Source organism: Bombina bombina, chromosome 4 (assembly GCF_027579735.1).
Source record: "Bombina bombina isolate aBomBom1 chromosome 4, aBomBom1.pri, whole genome shotgun sequence".
Lineage (NCBI taxonomy): Eukaryota > Metazoa > Chordata > Amphibia > Anura > Bombinatoridae > Bombina > Bombina bombina.
In genome coordinates, this window is record NC_069502.1 from 939,855,298 (window position 1) to 939,877,020 (window position 21,723).

Consider the following 21,723-nt stretch of genomic DNA (forward strand, 5'->3'; position numbering starts at 1 on the left):
GGTTCTCAACCAAAAATGGGCCGGCTCTTAAGCTTTACATGCCTGCTTTTTAAATAAAGATAGCAAGAGAACAAAGAAATAGTAAAAAAAAAATGTTGCTTAAAATTGCATGCTCTATCTAAATCATTAAAGAAAAAATATATATAAAAATATAATTACTGGTTGTGGGTGATATTAGGGTCACAAGTCATTATACCACTAAGGCTACCGTAATATCTACAGTCTATTTCTTTAGAGCATTTTATTTTTGATCATTTTTTCCTCTTTTACTATGTTTTTAACTCTTTCAAAAGGGTTAAACATGTAGACAAAATTCGGACACCCTCTTTCTTCTCCTGATGATGATACAACAATTGATTTCTCCAACATTGGTGTGTCCGGTCCACGGCGTCATCCTTACTTGTGGGAATATCTCTTCCCCAACAGGAAATGGCAAAGAGTCCCAGCAAAGCTGGCCATATAGTCCCTCCTTGGCTCCGCCCACCCCAGTCATTCTCTTTGCCTTTGCACAGGCAACATCTCCACGGAGATGGTTAAGAGTATGTGGTGTTTAGTTGTAGTTTTTTTTTATTCTACTATCAAGAGTTTGTTATTTTAAAATAGTGCTGGTATGTACTATTTACTCTGAAACAGAAAAAGATGAAGATTTCTGTTTGTGAGAGGAAGATGATTTTAGCAGACAGTAACTAAAATCGATTGCTGTTTCCACATAGGACTGTTGAGATGAAGTAATTTCAGTTGGGGGAAACAGTTAGCAGACTTTTCTGCTTAAGGTACGACTAGCCATATTTCTAACAAGACTGTGTAATGCTGGAAGGCTGTCATTTCCCCTCATGGGGACCGGTAAGCCATTTTCTTAGTCTCAAACAGAATAAAGGGCTTAATATGGGCTATAAAACTGGTAGACACTTTTATGGGCTAAATCGATTGCTTTATTTGGACATTTTATACATGTTTATGCTGATAATTCACACTTATAAACTTAGGGAACGTTTTTTAACGTCAGGCACTATGTTAGACACCTTTTCCAGTCAGGAAGGGCCTTCCCAGTTGTAGACTGAGCCTCATTTTCGCGCCATTACTGCGCAGTTGTTTTTGAGAGCAAGACATACAGATGCATGTGTGAGGACCTGAAAGTGGTTGGAAAAGTTCCTAGAAGGCGTCATTTGGTATCGTATTCCCCTCTGGGCTTGGTAAAGTCACAGCAAAGGCTGTAGCTGGGACTGTATAGGGGTTAAATCTGTAACCGGTTCCGGTTATTTTAAGGGTTAAAGCTCTGAAAATTGGCGTGCAATACTTTTAATGCTTTAAGACACTGTGGTGAAATTTTGGTAAATTTTGAACAATTCCTTCATATTTTTTCACATATTCAGTAATAAAGTGTGCTCTGTTTAAAATTTAAAGAGACAGTAACGGTTTTGTTTTAAAACGGTTTTTGTGCTTTATTGACAAGTTTAAGCCTGTTTAACATGTCTGTGCCTTCAGATAAGGTATGTTCTATATGTATGAAAGTCAATGTGTCTCCCCCTTCAAAATTGCGTAATAATTGTGCCATAGCGTCCAAACAATGTAAGGACAATACTGTCACAGATAATGAAGTTGCCCAAGATGATTCATCAGATGAAGGGAGTAGACATGGTTCTACATCATCTCCTTCTGTGTCTATACCAGTTTTGCCCACGCAGGAGGCCCCTAGTACTTCTAGCGCGCCAATGCTTATTACCATGCAACAATTGACGGCTGTAATGGCTAACTCCATAGCTAATATTTTATCCAAAATGCCTGCATATCAGAGAAAGCGCGATTGCTCTGTTTTAAACACTGAAGAGCAGGAGGGCGCTGATGATAATGGTTCTGTCATACCCTCACACCAATCTGAAGGGGCCATGAGGGAGGTTTTGTCAGATGGGGAAATTTCAGATTCAGAAAAAATTTCTCAACAGGCTGAACCTGATGTTGTGACATTTAAATTTAAATTAGAACATCTCCGCGCACTGCTTAAGGAGGTGTTATCTACTCTGGATGATTGTGACAACTTGGTCATTCCAGAAAAATTATGCAAGATGGACAAGTTCCTAGAGGTTCCGGTGCACCCTGACGCTTTTCCTATACCCAAGCGGGTGGCGGACATAGTGAATAAGGAGTGGGAGAATCCCGGCATACCTTTTGTTCCCCCTCCTATATTTAAGAAATTATTTCCTATGGTCGACCCCAGAAAGGACTTATGGCAGACAGTCCCTAAGGTCGAGGGGGCAGTTTCTACTCTAAACAAGTGCACTACTATTCCTATTGAGGATAGTTGTGCTTTCAAAGATCCTATGGATAAAAAATTGGAGGGTTTGCTTAAAAAGATTTTTGTACAGCAAGGTTACCTTCTACAACCCATTTTGTGCATTGTTCCTGTCACTACAGCAGCGTGGTTCTGGTTCGAGGAACTAGAAAAGTCGCTCAGTAGAGAGACTCCATATGAGGAGGTTATGGACAGAGTTCACGCACTTAAGTTGGCTAACTCTTTTATTTTAGATGCCGATTTGCAATTAGCTAGATTAGCGGCGAAAAATTCAGGGTTTGCAATTGTGGCGCGCAGAGCGCTTTGGCTAAAGTCTTGGACAGCGGATGTATCATCCAAGACAAAATTGCTTAACATCCCCTTCGAGGGTAAAACTCTCTTTGGACCAGAATTGAAAGAGATTATCTCAGACATCACTGGGGGAAAGGGCCACGCCCTCCCACAAGATAGGCCTTTCAAGGCCAAGAATAAGTCTAATTTTCGTTCCTTTCGTAATTTCAGGAACGGACCGGCCTCTAATTCTGCATCCTCTAAGCAAGAGGGTAATGCCTCACAGTCCAAGCCAGCCTGGAAACCGATGCAAGGCTGGAACAAGGGTAAGCAGACCAAGAAGCCTGCTACCGCTAACAAAACAGCATGAAGGAGTAGCCCCCAATCCGGGACCGGATCTAGTGGGGGGCAGACTCTCTCTCTTTGCTCAGGCTTGGGCAAGAGATGTCCAGGATCCCTGGGCGCTAGAAATAGTTTCTCAGGGTTATCTTCTGGAATTCTAGGAACTACCCCCAAGGGGAAGGTTCCACATGTCTCACTTATCCTCAAACCTAATAAAGAGACAGGCGTTCTTACATTGTGTAGAAGACCTGTTAAAGATGGGAGTTATACACCCAGTTCCAATGACGGAACAAGGAATGGGATTCTACTCAAATCTGTTCGTAGTTCCCAAAAAAGAGGGAACCTTCAGACCAATTCTGGATTTAAAGATCCTAAACAAATTTCTCAGGGTACCATCGTTCAAAATGGAAACCATTCGAACGATTCTACCCACTATCCAGGAAGGTCAATTTATGACTACCGTGGATCTAAAGGATGCGTACCTACATATTCCTATCCACAAAGAACATCATCAGTTCCTAAGGTTCGCCTTTCTGGACAAACATTACCAGTTTGTGGCCCTCCCATTCGGATTAGCCACTGCTCCAAGGATTTTCACAAAGGTACTCGGGTCCCTTCTAGCGGTCCTAAGACCGAGGGGCATTGCAGTAGTACCATACTTGGACGACATTCTAATACAAGCGTCGTCCCTTTCAAAAGCAAAGGCTCATACAGACATCGTTCTGGCCATTCTCAGATCTCACGGATGGAAGGTGAACATAGAAAAAAGTTCTCTGTCTCCGTCAACAAGAGTTCCCTTCTTGGGAACAATAATAGATTCCTTAGAAATGAGGATTTTTCTGATAGATGTCAGAAAGTCAAAACTTCTAAGCGCTTGTCAAGTTCTTCATTCTGTTCCACGTCCTTCCATAGCTCAGTGCATGGAAGTAGTAGGGTTGATGGTTGCAGCAATGGACATAGTTCCTTTTGCGCGAATTCATCTAAGACCATTACAACTGTGCATGCTGAAACAGTGGAATGGGGACTATACAGACTTGTCTCCAGTGATTCAAGTAGATCAGAAGACCAGAAATTCACTTCGTTGGTGGCTAACCCTGGACCACCTATCCCAGGGAATGAGCTTCCGCAGAACAGAGTGGGTCATTGTCACGACCGACGCCAGTCTAGTGGGCTGGGGCGCGGTCTGGGAATCCCTGAAAGCTCAGGGACTATGGTCTCGGGAAGAGTCTCTTCTCCCGATAAACATTCTGGAACTAAGAGCGATATTCAATGCTCTCAGGGCTTGGCCTCAGCTTGCAAAGGCCAGATTCATAAGATTCCAATCAGACAACATGACGACTGTTGCGTATATCAATCATCAGGGGGGAACAAGGAGTTCCCTGGCGATGAAAGAAGTGACCAAGATAATACAATTGGCGGAGGATCACTCCTGCCACCTATCTGCAATCCACATCCCAGGTGTGGAAAACTGGGAAGCGGATTACTTGAGTCGTCAGACATTCCATCCGGGGGAGTGGGAACTCCACCCGGAGATCTTTGCCCAGTTGACGCAATTATGGGGCATTCCAGACATGGATCTGATGGCGTCTCACCAGAACTTCAAGGTTCCTTGCTACGGGTCCAGATCCAGGGATCCCAAGGCGACTCTAGTGGATTCACTAGTAGCACCTTGGACCTTCAACCTAGCTTATGTGTTTCCACCGTTTCCTCTCATTCCCAGTCTGGTAGCCAGGATCAAACAGGAGAGGGCCTCGGTGATCTTGATAGCTCCTGCGTGGCCACGCAGGACTTGGTATGCAGACCTGGTGAATATGTCATCGGTTCCACCATGGAAGCTACCTTTGAGACAGGACCTTCTTGTTCAGGGTCCATTTGAACATCCAAATCTGGTCTCCCTCCAGCTGACGGCTTGGAGATTGAACGCTTGATTCTATCAAAGCGTGGGTTTTCAGATTCTGTGATAGATACTCTGGTTCAGGCCAGAAAACCGGTAACTAGAAAGATTTACCATAAAATATGGAAAAGATATATCTGCTGGTGTGAATCCAAGGGATTCCCATGGAATAAGATAAAAATTCCTAAGATTCTTTCCTTTCTGCAATAAGGTTTGGATAAAGGATTATCTGCGAGTTCTCTAAAGGGACAGATTTCTGCTTTATCTGTCTTACTACACAAACGACTGGCAGCTGTGCCAGATGTTCAAGCATTTGTTCAGGCTCTGGTTAGGATCAAGCCTGTTTACAGACCTTTGACTCCCCCCTGGAGTTTAAATCTAGTTCTTTCAGTTCTTCAAGGGGTTCCGTTTGAACCTCTACATTCCATAGATATTAAGTTGTTATCTTGGAAAGTTTTGTTTTTGGTTGCTATTTCTTCTGCTAGAAGAGTTTCAGAGTTATCCGCTCTGCAGTGTTCTCCGCCCTATCTGGTGTTCCATGCAGATAAGGTGGTTTTGCATACTAAGCCTGGTTTTCTTCCAAAGGTTGTTTCTAACAAAAATATTAACCAGGAGATAGTTGTACCTTCTTTGTGTCCGAATCCAGTTTCAAAGAAGGAACGCTTGTTACACAATTTGGACGTAGTCCGTGCTCTAAAATTCTATTTAGAAGCTACAAAAGATTTCAGACAAACATCTTCTCTGTTTGTCGTCTATTCTGGTAAAAGGAGAGGTCAAAAAGCGACTTCTACCTCTCTTTCCTTTTGGCTTAAAAGCATTATCCAATTGGCTTACGAGACTGCCGGACGGCAGCCTCCTGAAAGAATCACAGCTCACTCCACTAGGGCTGTGGCTTTCACATGGGCCTTCAAGAACGAGGCTTCTGTTGATCAGATATGTAAGGTAGCGACTTGGTCTTCACTGCACACTTTTGCCAAATTTTACAAATTTGATACTTTTGCTTCTTCGGAGGCTATTTTTGGGAGAAAGGTTTTGCAAGCCGTGGTGCCTTCCGTTTAGGTAACCTGATTTGCTCCCTCCCTTCATCCGTGTCCTAAAGCTTTGGTATTGGTTCCCACAAGTAAGGATGATGCCGTGGACCGGACACACCAATGTTGGAGAAAACAGAATTTATGCTTACCTGATAAATTACTTTCTCCAACGGTGTGTCCGGTCCACGGCCCGCCCTGGTTTTTTAATCAGGTCTGATGAATTATTTTCTCTAACTACAGTCACCACGGTACCATATGGTTTCTCCTATTTTTTCCTCCTGTCCGTCGGTCGAATGACTGGGGTGGGCGGAGCCTAGGAGGGACTATATGGCCAGCTTTGCTGGGACTCTTTGCCATTTCCTGTTGGGGAAGAGATATTCCCACAAGTAAGGATGACGCCGTGGACCGGACACACCGTTGGAGAAAGTAATTTATCAGGTAAGCATAAATTCTGTTTTTTTTCTACATATACATGCCTGCCCCTGATTGGAGTAGTGGAGGAGGATTAAAAGAAAGGAAATTGTTTAAAAATAAAATGTTGTAAAGAATCTTTTTTACAGTAGAATGTCTGTTTAAAGTATTTTTTTTTTAAAATGTATTTGTTTCTTGGTAAATCTTCAATTTATTTACAGTTGTGCAAATTTTTTTTTAAAATGATTTCAGGAACTGGCATTCGACCCTTACGAATCCTATGCTCAGGATATTTTGCGACCAGGCTTTCACGATCACTTCCTGGGTCAGCTGTCAAAGCCTGGTGCTGCTCTCTATTTACAGGTATATTTTATTGCAATAAAATGATCTTTCAGAGATATATATATATATATATATATATATATATATATATATATATATATATATATATATATATATATATATATATATAAAGGCCAATTCTACATAAATACTAAACAATACCTCTTATCTGGGTGAAGTTAGACTGTCTCTGCTAACAGTGACATTTTTTAAATACCAAGGATCATCATCACTTACCATTGGGAATATCACTCCTGGCCAGCAGGAGGAGGCAGAGCACCATAGCAAAGCTGTTAAGTATCACTTCCCTTCCCACAAACCTCAGTCATTCTCTTTGCCTGCGGTGCAAGGAGGATGTGAAGTTTTCGGTGTCTGATGAGAACCTTCTTCAATCAAGAGTTTGTTATTTTAAAAGCAGAGTAGGTTTGTTCTGATCTTTCCTGGGGTCTAGCCGTAACCCACGTCAGTCTCTTCACTAGGGCAGTGGTGGCTTTTAAGCAATTGGGAACTTGTGGGGTTCAATCCTCACTGTGTTTTCTCAAGAAGTTTGCTGCCCTAATCAGAAAGCCTGAGTATGCTTACTCGGTTCTTTCTTTATCCACTAGTCCATGTTAAGGGATGGTGTCCTCTCAAACCAGGTGAGCTGTCCTTCTGCCGGACAGATTGCATTCAGGTAAGTGCCTAAAATATTTTTCTTTTTATATTAAAGAGAAGACCTGGCACTTTAACAGTTTTTATTGTATGGAACGTTTCTAAGTGTATTACCATATGTAGGGTTAATTACTTGGGCAGAATTGAGGGCACTGTAGACGATGGGGGGATTTTAGTAACATTTTTATTGGCGGCTCAGTCTGGGTTCCGGGTTAATATCCCGGTCAAGGACTAGGTATAAGTATGATACAGACAGGGTATGTTTACGATGCCATATGCTGTTTTAAAGACTTTCTTTTCTTGTTAGGCTTAATGTCCGCCGGGACCTCCTCTGATTAAGAAAGGTGGTTCCCCTTCAGAGGCGGCAGTTAATTTTGTGCGCGCTTTCCGGACTCCCTGTGAGCTCCGGAGTGCTGACACAGTGTGTATCGGCTGCACTGTGAGGACACTCAGCCGACGGCTATCTCAGTTCCGGTGGTAGAACCGGATTGTTATCTGAATTGAGTACTAGTATCGTTCCAGGCAAGTTGCTGAGGTGTAGAGGGTTGCCTGGGGTTTATAACAGGATCGCTGCTCCGTGTTCTAGTTTTGCAAAAACATTTAAAGGAACAGTATCATCTGTTGAAAATAAAAAAATAAATTGTGATGTAATATAATTAATTTTTTTTTTTTTTTTTTTTTACTCTTACTCTCGTTTTTTGCTGATAAAGGTGGACCAAGAGACTTTGCAAAATTTTAGATATAGCTTATGTTTTGACGCACAGGTGGAACCACCAGTACCTTTTTGTTCTGCATGTATTGATAGAACTTTGTGTTATAGGGATAGACTTTTTGATCATGAGCCATCATTAGCTAAGGTAAATGCTGTTCAGGTGCCTCCTGTTTCAGATATGCCACAGCTTTCTCCTCAAGCGTCCCCAATCTTTTTCGTCTACACATGCAAGGCCCTGTGTTTCCTCTCACGCTCCGGTAGGAGTTTCTTTGCAAGACATGACTACCCAAATATCCTCTGTGGTATCTGAGGCGCTGTCTGCTTTTCCCATGCTGCAGGGAAAGCTCAAAAGGAAATTTATTTAATTCCTTCTTCTGATGCTGAAGTTATATCCTTCAGATTTAAGCTGGAAAACCTCCGCCTGTTACTTAAGGAGGTTTTGGCTACCGTGGACGACTCCGATGTGGCTGTCGTAGTCAACCCTAAGATGTCTAGTAAGCTGAACAAGTACTTTGATGTTCCCTCTTCGGTGGAGGTATTCCCTGTACCAGACCGTGCTACAGAGATTATTGCACGGGAGTGGGAGAGACATGGAATTCCCTTTTTCTTCTTAAAAGGGAAGAGTCCACAGCTGCATTCAATACTTTTGGGAAATACAGAACCTGGTCACCAGGAAGAGGCAAAACCCCACCCAAAGGCTTAAATACCTCCCCCACTTCCCTCATCCCCCAGTCATTCTTTGCCTTTCGCCACAGGAGGTTGGCAGAGAAGTGTCAGAAGTTTGAGATAGTCTCTCATGGAGGGTAGTACTCTTAGCAATGGGACTGGAGTTTTAATTAATCCTGTCAGCCTCTCAGTAAGAGCCAGGATGAAAGTTAGAGTCCGGAGATGCAGGGAGAGTTTTCCTGCGATCCTATCACGACTCATATTAACAGCTCCTTGGTAATCCGCTTTGACGAGTTTCGCTGCCTACCTTTCTTCACTCAAGTCCATGTCAGAAGCGAGGCTACTATCTGTCACATTTGAAGGGCCGTGTTCCTGTTCCACGGCGTAGATTCCGGTAAGATAGTTTCATTTAATTTTGATATGTGAATGTAATGTTAACAAAACAAGGTAGGGTCCCAGTGGGACTCCTTTTATCTTAATAAGGAATCATGGGTTTATATCTCCTGAGGAGGGTTATTGAACACGGGGGACTTTTAATCATGTTTGTTATATGGTTCTATCTGCAAATGTGTAGCTATATACTTAGGTTAACGGCCTTTACGGAACATAACAGCCTTCTTTTAATGACACAATCTTTCCAGATTGCGCACCCTTTTTGTGACTGGCACGGTGCACCTTGTGACGGGTGCGGTTACGTTGTTTTCCACTTCTGTATGCTGACTGTGTGCGACCTAGAGAGTCTTGCTCGTGGGTTGTCTGGTTCACAGGAGGTAGTGAGTGCCCTAGCCGTTGGGGGTGTTAAAGGGTGCCAGTTAGTTTTTTGTCATTTTTGTAATCCCAAGATTATGGAGGATTCTGATATGCGCAACACGGATGCCTCCTATACGCAGGATGTGTCTTGTGATGAATATGAAATGGCCCGGGTAATCAATGCCCATGAGTTATTTTCCAATTGCCATTCTATTGTACTCTCTTCTCCCGAAGTAGGGAGCTTAGAGTGCGTTGAGCCATCCGCCTCTGAGGTTTCCATGATCAGTGAAGTGAGTGCCCCAGTCCATTTCCCGGCTACGCAAACAGGTGTCCCTATCGTCTTTACTCCTCCGTAGGGTGGCTTGTTTCCTCCAGAGGTTACGGCACGGTTCCGCATGGCCATTTCTATGGCGCTGAATCATTTATATCTCCCAAGTGAAGTATTTCTTAAGATACTGTCCATGTTCTGTTAACCAGGGCCCGTTGAGTGTGGGATCGCCTGATTCAGTTCTGCCTTCTGGGGAAGCGTTGGCTCCTGAGGCTTTAGGGGCCCCTATTCCGGGGCCAGGGTCTTCAGTTGATCCGGCGAGGGATGATTTTGCCTTCCGTTATAGGCTGGCTCGCCTTCGTGTTCTTTTAAGACATATTTTGGCAATGTTGGAGGATCCCAGTCCTAGCGGGCCAAGGGATCCGATGCCTTAGAAGCTAGATGGCAAAATGGATATCACGTTTGGGTAAGAAGCCAATCTCCTTAACTTCGTTGTTTTTTCTTTTTCTTTATGTTTTTCGTTACCAGTTCTGAGTTTGGGTAAATGGGGCTTTTCATCGGCTGGTCCTGTTGTCGTCCACCTGATGGGTGCGGCCTTCATTTTATTTAATTAGTTTTTTCTTAAGCTCATGTCTGTTAGATTTTCATTTTTATGAACGTTCTTCTCTGGAACCGATACTTGCAATTTAGGTCACGTGGGCACTTCCTCGGAAGTTGCGCACTTGTTCAACAATAGAATTTTGTTTTTCTAGTTCATTTATCGGTCCTTCGGGATGAATTTTCTCAGACCGTGCTCAGTTCTAGAGTGTCCTTATACCAGGCAGGTACTGGTCGGATACTTTTTCATCTGTTACCAGGGTTCATGTCACCCTCGTGGTGCTGATTAATCCTGCTGGATTCTGAATGTCTCTTGGCCTATTCTATGGACTCCGGGCTTTGATCCTACCGAAGTATGAGGCCTGTTGTTTAAATACAACCCCTCTGTACAGAGGGTTATGAGTTCCAATCTAGGTTGGTTGTTTGGGCTTCTCGCCTGGGATACGGATCTGTTTTGCAGACATCATCATGGTTCTTCAGGTCCCCGGGGAATCAGAACCGTTATTCCATTCTTTGGAGTTGGGAGATGTGTGTGACCTATGTGGTCTTGTGTGCCCAGTGATTAATGATTTGCTTTTTCACTTGAGGTTCTTCCGGACGCTGACTCTTTAGCCTATTAAGCATTTTATTGTGGTAGCAGAGTTTCCTTCCTTCCCGCCTTGGGTGGATCATATGGTCTGGATGCGCGGGCATGTTCTTTCTCTGTTGTGTTACTCTAAGAGTTGGTGTGCAGAGGTTCCCTGCCTTCTGTGGGGACCTGCGAAGCTCCAGCTTTTGCCTGCTTAAAAAAAGATTTTGGAAGATAGATCCTTCAAGGATCTCTGGCTGTTGTCTCTTCCATTACCCTTGGTCTGACCATGGTCTCAACATTCGGGTGTCTTTCCCTCCTCTTTGCAACTCTAGCCTTGGGGCTTGTCAGTGAAGAGGCGAGGTCAGTTACGGAGTGCCGCCTTTCTGGGGTAAGATAGTTGACCATTTATCCTCGATGCTCCGTTAGGGGCTTCGTGGGTGGTGTCTTAAGTTTGATTCTCTGGGATGACGAGCAGGATATAGGGTTCTCATTCGCCTTTGGGTGTTGGTTGCTACCTTGCCTGTGCTTGTAGTACATAGTAAAGCTTGCCTATGAGATTTCTTTGCGATTCAAGTGCCCTGGGTGCTGAATCTTAGACCGTTAAGGAAGTCCTTTGTGACTCTTGGGTTTGAGGCTATTGCTAGATCTCCAAGTCTACGGACTTTAGAGGTGTGTTCCTCCTTGTAGGAGGCAGCTTAGGGTACCTCTGGATGTTGGATCTTCGATTTGATTCCTTTTTCGAGGACCCTGACCTAGGTCCGTGTTTAACCTTGGATGGGTGTGGACAGTTCGATCTCACACTAGATGTTTGTGGTTCCACGGGCCTCTCTCCATAGAGGCTGGGGCTCTGTGAGCGATACCTATTGTTTTGCGGCTTAGGCTTTAGGTTCTTCTGACTGTTCCCTACTGGTCTTCTGGCGCATTTACACTATTCCTGTAGACTCCAGGTATCTTCACCTGGGTTGGCGATATGGCAGAGGGGTCTCGCCTCTATGGTAGGGTGTTTTTCCGTTGTTTATTTCCCTTCTATTCTAGAGCGGGGGTAGGGTTATCCGGGTTTGGAGTTACCTTAGTATTTGGAGCGACTTGTGGGTCCTTGGTGGCTTGCCTTGTAAGGGTCTTTCCCTTCTTGCGTTCCAGAATCCTGGAAAGGGAGTTGCAATGTAGTGACTGGTTCCTCTGTTCCTGCAGCGAGAGGCTTAGGGTTTGATCCCTGTGGGGCTCCTGCTATATGTTTGATTCCGATATATATGGATGCTGAGGGTCTGAGGGCCTTCTTCCCTTGGGAAATGTTCCTTGTTTTTAGAGAAGACAGCCGTGTAGGGGGTTTCGTACCCAAGCAAAATGTCTATCCTGACTCATGGTAGCATACCGTTTGTAGTAACGGTCAGCGGTTTAACCGGGGGCTTTGTTTCTACGTTGACCCTTCCTTTCTCTTCTGGAAGTCTGGGGCTCTTGTCTTGGGTTTTGACTAGCCTTTGGGCTGGAACTATTTTCCTAGAGGGACGATTGGGGGTCGGTTACTCTATGCAGGGTTGACTGTTTTCTTTAGAGTCGGTTCTCTCCTTTATGGAAGGTCTTGGATGTTCTCTCTTCCCCTGGTGTTCGGTGCTGGGAGGGAAGGCTCCTTGGAGCCCGATATTCGGAGGACTGTGAGCCCTTGGAAGGTTTTTTAGTTGAATCCAGCTACAGCTATTGCACTTTGAGGGTTTAACCAGCTACAGCTAATTGCACTCTGACTGGGTGTTAGCAAGCTTTGAAACACCTTTTGGTGTTTGGGTTTAGCAATGGTGAGTCAGTTTGCTACCTGGAAGCTGGTCATTAGGAGTTCCTGTTCAGACTGTTGGTGTTCTTTTTGGAGAACTCTTTACTAGCTGCTGGGATAGTTACCCTATTTCTGCTGTCTCTGCTGTCTAGTTTGCAGGTCTAGATCTAATATGAGGCAGCAGGAACTCATGGTTTTCTTGGAGTACCTTTGAGTATGGTACAGGGTCAGGGATATGAGGGTGTTCCTCGAGTCCTTTTTGGGACGTTTCCCTGTGTGTGGATCTCTTTTTCTTCGGTCCTTGTGTTTCTAGGGAGTTTTTCTCACTGGTCGTTGCTATTGTACGACAACCATGGGTTGTTCTATGTTCTGCCGAGTGGAATGATCCTATGGATTTTTCATGAGAATTTGTTCTCCTTTTTGGGGGCAGATAGGGGTCCTTGTCTTGGCCGGGTACCTTCACGGGAGTCGTGATCCCGCGGGGCTGACTCCTCAGAGGTTGTTTGGGTTTGACGGACTCTGGGACTGAGTGGTTAAGTTTGGCTTTGCCGGCGGTGTAACTAATGTGCAGTTAACTGGGCTTCGGGTTTTCTCCCTTGTCGTCTATATTTTTTAGGGTGTCGAGGAATCAGGCTGTGGTGCCTCTCGAAGAGGCCGCCTTTTGTACCCACCTGTTGTTTGCATTCAGTGTCCTCTAGATGGGTATTCTTTTCCCAAAAGTAATGAATGTGGACTCTTCCCGTTTAAGAAGAAAAACATAAATTATGCTTACCTGATAATTTTATTTTCTTCTGAAGAGAAGAGTCCACAGTGTTTTTATCTATGAGGCGGCTGTAATTTTTTGTTCTTTTGGCACCTTTTTTCCTCCTGATATTTCTCCTACTGTTCCTTGTTCCCTCGGCAGACTGACTGGGGGATGAGGGAAGTGGGGGAGGTATTTAAGCCTTTGACTGGGGTGTGTCTGCCTCCTCCTGGTGATCAGGTTCTGTATTTCCCAAAACTAATGAATGCAGCTGTGGACTCTTTCCTTCAAAATAAAATTAAATTATCAGGTAAGCATAATTTTATGTTTTCTCCATCTCCAATTTTCAAGAAAATGTTTCCAATAGCGAACTCCATTAAGGAGTCGTAGCAGACGGTCCCTAAGGTGGAAGGGGCGATCTCCACTTTGGATAATATGACCACTATTCCCATAGAGGATAGCTGTTCTTTTAAGGATCCAATGGTTAAGAAGTTGGAGGCATTGCTAAAGAAAATGTATGTTTACCAGGGGATCCAATGGCAGTCTGCGGTGTGTATTGCCACTGTCAGCAGCGCGGCATACTACTGGTTTGATGTCTTGTCTGATTCTATTCAGGGTGCTTCCTTTCAAGTCATTAAGTTGGAGCAAAAATGTCTGTTTTTGTGGTTCTAGCTCACAGAGCCTTATGGTTGAGGTCCTGGTCTGCAGATGTTTCATCTAAGTCCAAGCTCTTTGCGATCCCCTACAAGGGTAAGACCTTGTTTGGGCCTGGCTTGACTGAAATAATTGTAGATATCACAGGAGGTAAAGGATATTTTCTTCCTCAGGATAAAAAGAATAAGTAGAAAGGATGTCAGAGTAATTTTCGCTCCTTCGCAGCTTTAGAGGTAAACCCTCCCCTCCCTCCTCCAAGCAAGGACAATCCAAGTCTTCCTGGAAGCCTAGTCGGTCTTAGAATAAGGGGAAGCAGTCTAAGAAACCTGCAGCTGACTCCAAATCAGCATGTAGGGTCGGCCCCCGATCCGGGAGCGGATCCAAGTGGGGCAGACCTTCTCAATTCGTTCAAGCCTGGATAAAAGATGTCCCGGATCCCTGGGCGGTGGACATCGTATCCCAGGGGTACAAACTAGAGTTCAAGACTTTTCCTCCCAGAGGCAGGTTCCTCCTCTCAAGATTATCTGTAGACCAGATAAAAAGAGAGGCGTTACATTGTGTCCAAGATCTTTCCGCCCTGGGAGTAATAGTTCCATTTCAATCACAGGAACAGGGTCTGGGATTCTACTCCAATCTGTTCATGGTTCCCAAAAAAGAGGGGACCTACAGACCAATTTTAAACCTGAAATGTCTAAACAAGTACCGTCCTTCAAGATGGAAACTATACGTTCCATTTTTCCCTTGGTCCAAGAGGGTCAGTTCATGACGACCATTGACCTGAAGGATGCGTACCTTCATGTTCCCATTCACAAGGATCATCACAAGTTTCTGAGATTCGCTTTTCTAAACAAGCACTTTCAGTTTGCGGCTCTTCAATTCGGACTTGCCACAGCTCCCAGAATTTTCTTAAAGGTTCTGGGGCTCTGTTGGCAATGATCCAGTCTCTGGGCATTGCAGTGGCGCCCTATCTGGGTGACATCCTGGTTCTGGCGCTGTCTTTTTTCAACAAGCAAACTCTCATACAGAGATCTTTTTGTCTTCGCTCCAACGGATGTAAGGTGAATCTGGGAAAAAGTTCTTTGGTTCCAGCTACAAGGGTAGTGTTCTTAGGGACCATAATAGATTCCCTTTTGATGAAGATAGTTCTGACAGAGGTCAGAAAAGCGAAGATTTTCGAATCTTACCTTGCCTTTCAGTCCTCTCCTCGGCCGTCAGTGGCTCAGTGCATGGAGGTAATTGGTCTGATGGTGGCTTCCATGGACATCATCCCATTCGCTCGGTTTCATCTCAGGGCTCTGCAGCTATGCATGCTAAGTCAATGGAATGGGTACTATGCGGATCTGTCTCCTCGAATAGATCTGGATCAGGTGACAAGAGACCCTCTTCTGTGGTGGTTGCCTCAGGAACACCTCTCCCAGGGTACCTGCCTCGCAAACCTACCTGGGTGATTGTGACCACAGATGCAAGCCTACTGGGCTTGGGAGCAGTCTGGGGTTCCTTGAAGGATCAGGGTCTATGGACCCGGGATCCTAGAGCTGAAAGCAATCTTCAATGCTCTACTGGCCTGGCCTCAGTTAGCCTTAGCTTGGTTTATCAGGTTCCAGTCGGACAACATAACATCGGTGGCTTACATCAACCACCAGGGAGGAACTCGGAGTTCCTTGGCCATGTCAGAGGTGACCAAAATTATTCAGTGGGCGGAGACCCACAACTGCTGTCTGTCTGCGATCCGCATTCCATGAGTGGGAACTCCATCCGGAGGTGTTTTCCAGCTTGACTCTCAAATGGGGGCGGCCGGAGCTGGATCTTATGGCATCTCGGCAGAATGCTAAGCTCCAGAGGTACTGTTCGAGGTCAAGGGATCCAAAGGCCGTCTTGATAGATGCTCTGGAGGTACCTTGGAATTTCAGTCTAGCATGCCTGTTTCCTTCGTTCGCTCTCCTTCCACAAGTCATTGCTCAAATCAAGCAGGAGAGGGCGTTGGTGATTCTCATAGCACCGGCATGGCCTCACAGGATCTGGTATGCAGACTTAGTGGAAATGTCATCTCTTCCATCTTGGAGACAATCCCTGAGGAAGGACCTTCTACTTCAGGGTCCCTTCCATCATCCAAATCTCGTTTCTCTGAAGCTGACTGCTTGGAGATTGAACGCTTCATCTTATCCAAGCGTGTGTTTTCTGAGTCGGTCATTGAGACATTGATCCAGGCTCACAAGCCTTTGACTTGAAGGATTTAACATAATGTATGGCGTAAATATCTGTATTGGTGTGAATCCAGAGGCTATTCTTGGAGTAGAGTCAGGATTCCTAGGATTTTGGCCTTTCTCCAGGAGGGTCTGGAGAATGGTTTGTCTGCTAGTACTCTGAAGGGTCCGATCTCTGCGTTGTCTATTTTGTTGCACAGGCGTCTGGCGGATATGCCAGACGTGCAGTCCTTTTGTCAGGCCTTGGTCAGAATTAGCCCTGTGTTTAAACCTGTTACTCCTCCATGGAGTCTTAACCTTGTTCTTAAAGTTTTACAACAGGCTCCGTTTGAGCCTATGCATTCTTTAGATAGTAAGAGATTATCTTGGAAGGTTTTATTTTTTGTTGCTATTTCTTCTGCCCGGAGAGTCTCAGGACTCTCGGCACTGCAATGTGATTCTCCTTATCTTATCTTTCATTCTGAGAAGGTGGTTCTTCGTACTAAGTTAGATTTCCTTCCTAAGGTTGTTTTGGACAGGGATATTAATCAGGAAATAGTTGTTTGTTTCTCTGGAAAAACGCAAGGGCCAGAAATCTGTGTCAAGAAATAAATAAATGTATCATTTAAACATAAATTTAGTTTTTATTTTGTTATAGCAATTAAAGAACTTCTTTCATAAAGATTCTGAGAGTCCACAATCTATTACTCCTGGGAATTCACCTCCCACCTCTCTGGTAGTCAGTTTATCTTTGCCTCTCAAGATGAAGGTGAAGAATTGAGGTGCTCCAGATTCTTTTTTTGAGAGGGGTTCTGAGACTGATTTGAGGCCCATTTTTCCTTCAGAGAGCTGTTTCTGAAGGATAGAAGGGAGATTGGAGTATTGGACAGTGGCAGAATTACTCACAGTGAAGGAGTAAGTTAATAGCGTGCCATGGGTGTCGCACAGCGCTACCAAGCCTTGGGCTGGGTTATGCATGCACTATACTTGTGTATAATGTGTGAGCTGACTGCGTGTGTCTGCTTCTTCAAGTCAGGCCTTTTCTTTTTAGTGTGCACAGTTTTACCACGCTTCTGGCTGGGTAGTGCACACACTGTTAGTGTGCTTTGGCTTGTGTTGTGCGCACTCTGTGATAGAGCGCATCAACCCTGTTTGTGCACACATACAAATAGCACTTTTGGGTTTTATTTTTTCAGAAATTTTTCGAGCGTCAATTTTTTTTCTTTATTTCATGCAAGCTATTGTCCGCACTTCTGCTTGCTAGGCTTATCTCTCCACTTTTTTTATATGTCATACTCTGAGGCTACCTTTTTGTGCACCTGGGTTCTCTGCCTCTTGCATTACCTTAAATCTTCATGTGAAATGGTAAGGTTCTTTTTTTTTTTTTTTTTTTTTTAGCCGGGATTTAAATTTTGTTTAATCTCTGCTTTGCTTTCACGAAAGTGTATGCTCCATTATTCTCCTATATACTCCAGCTTTTCATTGTAAAATCTCTTTTTCATATTGCAATGTTATTCTTTTACTGTTTTGTTCTAATTTACTTAGTAAAGTTGCTTTGGTGGTCTTGTATTTATTTCAATGTCTGTTTATTTCTTGGAGCATACTATATAGAGTTTTCCCACATTATCTTACATTTTCCTCATACAAAGCAAGTTGCATTCTGTGGGGTTCCACCATGATACCAGGGAAGAGTTGACGTAGGTAAACGGCTAAAGTCTCTAAAACCAGTATAAACAATAAGGGCGGCAGGGGCATCACTGCCTTGTGCCTCTTTGTACTCGTATCAGGGGTAAATACATATTGTCTACCAACAGACATGCTTCAGCTTTCGTATAGATTTTCTTTGCAAAATCAAGTAAACAGCCCTCAAAGCGAAACCAAGAAATTGTTGAAACAAATGCTCCCATTCTACCCTATCAAAGTCCTTCTCTGCATCCAAAGTCAGCAGGAAGGCCTCCAGTAGCTTTCCACCCCATTTTTCAATTTGGTGATGCCAATAATGCACCACTATATGTATAACTCTCCTGATATTAGTCACTGAGATGTTCATTGGTTATACAGCCTGTTCGATCTGGATGGATAATAAAAACCCTCATCGATTTTAAACGAGTGGCCAATAATTTCAAAATTATTTTTTAATCTGTGTTCAGGAGTAATATGGGTCTATAAGATTCTGGTTTGAGGAGGTCCTTCCCCAACTTTGGTATCACTGTTCTATTGGCTATCGTAAAATCAGTCGAAGGATGCTGTGTGTGGGTAAACAGACAAGACCTTAGTTAGGGCAGGAGCAATCCTCTGTTGCAAAAGCCTATAAAAGTCTATATGCAGCACATCAGGGCCATGGGCCTTACCTACAGAAAGGGATTTAATGTTCTCAATTACCTTGCTTCAAATTGGGGGCTTTTAGTTGCTCAAGCTGTATTTCGGTTAGTTGGGAAGATGCTCCCTTTTCCAAAAGGGATTTCTGGTTTGAATATTAACTGTGACATATATAAGGAAGATTAAAAAGGAGGCAAATTATCTCTGTCCCAGGGGTTGTTGAGATTTACATAAAGAAGCTAAAAATCTTCTCCTTCTTTTATGCTCCTCTACCGTGGTAGCATCTCTCTCTGACTAGTGCATCTCTCTCTGACTTTTCTTTACAGTAAGTAGGCTTGTGATAATTTTTTGTCAACTGTTCTACTAGATGCCAGTTTTTTCTGTTTTGTAGCATAAGCAATGATGTTACCCTGCAAAGCTTTTGCTGTTTCCCAAAGGCGACTGGGACTATATTGATGATCTTGGTTAGTAGAGAGAAAAACATCCCACTGCCCTTCCAAATAAGATTGAAAATCTGGAGAAGTGAGAAGATAATTTGGAACGTGAAACACGTTTACTAGGCAAAGGCGTTTGGGCAATATGTAGGGTGATGGGAACATGGTCAGAAATGTTGATGTAAGCAATTAAGCTATCCACTATTAAAAATTCTAGCGATTGTGATATATTAAACAAATCAATATGGGACAGAGTGCCATCGGACCCAGGCATGCAAGTAAAATCTCTCCCTGTGGAATTTTTTAGATGCCAGGTATCACACTTTAAAGGGATATGAAACCCAAAATTGTTCTTTCATGATTTAGATAGCATGCAATTTTTAACAACTCTCTAATTTACTTCTATTATCAATTTTTATTTGTGCTCTTGGTATCTTTTATTGTAAAGCAGGGATGTATGCGTAGGATCTGGACCATTTCTGGAGCACTGAATGGCAGCAGTTTTGCAAGATTGTTATCCATCTGCAAGAGCCCTAGATGGCAGCACTATTACCTGTCATGTAGTACTCCAGATGCCTACCTAGGTATCTCTTCAAAACAGAATATCATGGGAATGAAGCAAATTTGATAATAGTAATAAATTGGAAACTCTTTAAAATGGTATGCGCTCTCTGAATAACAAAGGAACATTTCTTTCATACAGGTGGTGGGAGTCCACAATCCCTTACTCATGGGAATTACTTCTCTACCGCTAGGAGGAGGCAAACATTCCCAAACTTCAAGAGCTCTATATAAACCCTTCCACATACCTTATTCTTTACTTGGCCTCCGTTGGTGGTGGTTGAAGAATGAAGATGTGCAGTGTTTTTCATAGAGAGGGGTTACCCTCAGAGTACAGTGGTTGTCGGAGGGACGTACTTAGAGTATGGTCATTGATTCCACGGTTTTGCCTCATAGGAAATCCTTCACAGGCCCTCTTAATTCGGTTGCAGGGATTCATCCTCTGCCTCCCTTTACAGACGTTATATTCCTATCTCCATTATTTCTGCTGATATGTTTCAGTACTGGTTTGGCTGTCTACTACTGCGTTAGTGGAGGAGTGTCTATGGGTAAGTATATTTTTTTTATATATGTTAGACATTCGTATGCCTTTTATTTTTAGGTGCATCATGTTTAAAGTATATATATATATATATATATATATATATATATATAGATAGGGCCAACACCCTCACTTCACAATAATGTCAACAACCAGGGTTCGGTCCATCTAAATAGTAATGGTACAACAAAGAAACACACTCACTGGATTTCAAATAGTCGAAATATCCTTTAATTCGTGATGTTTCGGGGGCTTGCGCCCCTTCCTCAGACAAGCAAACAATGTAACACGGCAAACATTTAATGCCCATAAGTCACTCCCCTCATGCACAGAAATTGTGCCAAAACCCAGTTACCATGGTTTTCCAAAACAGCAACAAAACAAATTCAATATGTAAAGCATCTGCACAAAATGTCATAATAAATCATATCCCAATTTAGTAAATATAGTGTATAATGCCTTTGCAATGTCACATACTTTAATTTCATTCATTTCTAAATCTATAGCAGCCATCTGAGTAACACAGGTCCTAACTTGACTTATATATATATATTTCACCATGATAATCGCTTCTGTGTTATAGGCTTAAAAATTGGTGATAGAGCGGAGAACAGTCACACTTCTCGTATCTTCTGTGTCAATACTCAAGCATTCGAAATTCAGCGCCTTACCGTTACTATATTCAGCACTTATAATGGGTCATGTTGTTTAAATTTCTTTCTCATATTACACTATTATACCAATTGACATGATAACATAGCTTTCAATATCGGAAGTCACTTTTTAGTGTTCCTCTGGTAGAGCTGTTATCGCATTAAACCTTTAATGTTCACCTTGGCAGTGTAAACTCACATTATCTAATTGCTACGGCAGGTCATATTGTTAAACTTCCTCCATTACTCTGAACCAATTTTGCAATACACAGTCGAATGTCAACATAATAAAGTAGTACATCCGGAGCAATTCTTTCTACAAATTTGTGCTAATAAGATGCAAGGGTCATCCCCATTGACCAGTTATCATCATAGGATACACATACTTAGTGTTATTGCCCAGATACTAAATTATCACTTCTAAAACCTACTCACTCATCTCTACATTGAGGGAGAAATTAAATCTATGGAATATATCAACGCCTTGTATCTAATTTGCATACTCTTGAGGGATCAGTGACCGGCTCACCTAGCCTATCATTCAGAATAGGGCATGTTTGATGACATGGAAAACATCATGAATATAATAACACAGCCCATAATAAGTATCACTCCCATGAGAGACAAAAAACAGACATCGGACGTCAAACACTTATGTTGAATGGCATCATAATAGTAACCCGTGAAGATAATGGTTTTAACTCATTATATCGAAGATGATACTGTTTTTCTATCCTGTGCCAAAGTGAGGTTTCTCTTGTTAAGTGTATCCAGTCCACGGATCATCCATTACTTATGGAATATATTCTCCTTCCCAACAGGAAGTTGCAAGAGTCCACCTACAGCAAAGCTGCTATATAGCTCCTCCCCTAACTGCCATATTCAGTCATTCTCTTGCAAGCCTCAACATAGATAGGAGGTCGTGAGAGTCTGTGGTGATTTATACTTTATTCTTCAATCAAAAGTTTGTTATTTTTAAATGGCACCGGAGTGTGCTGTTTTTCTCAGGCAGTATTTGGAAGAAGAATCTGCCTGCGTTTTTCTATGATCTTAGCAGACGTAACTGAGATCCATTT

At 43.2% G+C, this 21,723-nt stretch overlaps 1 protein-coding gene across 1 annotated transcript in view; it reads left to right on the forward strand.

Annotated features, from left to right (window-relative positions):
* The window catches only part of SOS1 (SOS Ras/Rac guanine nucleotide exchange factor 1), a 728,117-nt gene that overhangs the window by 146,803 nt on the left and 559,591 nt on the right, over positions 1-21,723 (forward strand). The window contains exon 5 of the mRNA XM_053712591.1: positions 6,491-6,601. Within this exon, the coding sequence (XP_053568566.1) occupies positions 6,491-6,601 (111 nt within the window). The remainder of the gene's footprint in view (positions 1-6,490; positions 6,602-21,723) is intronic.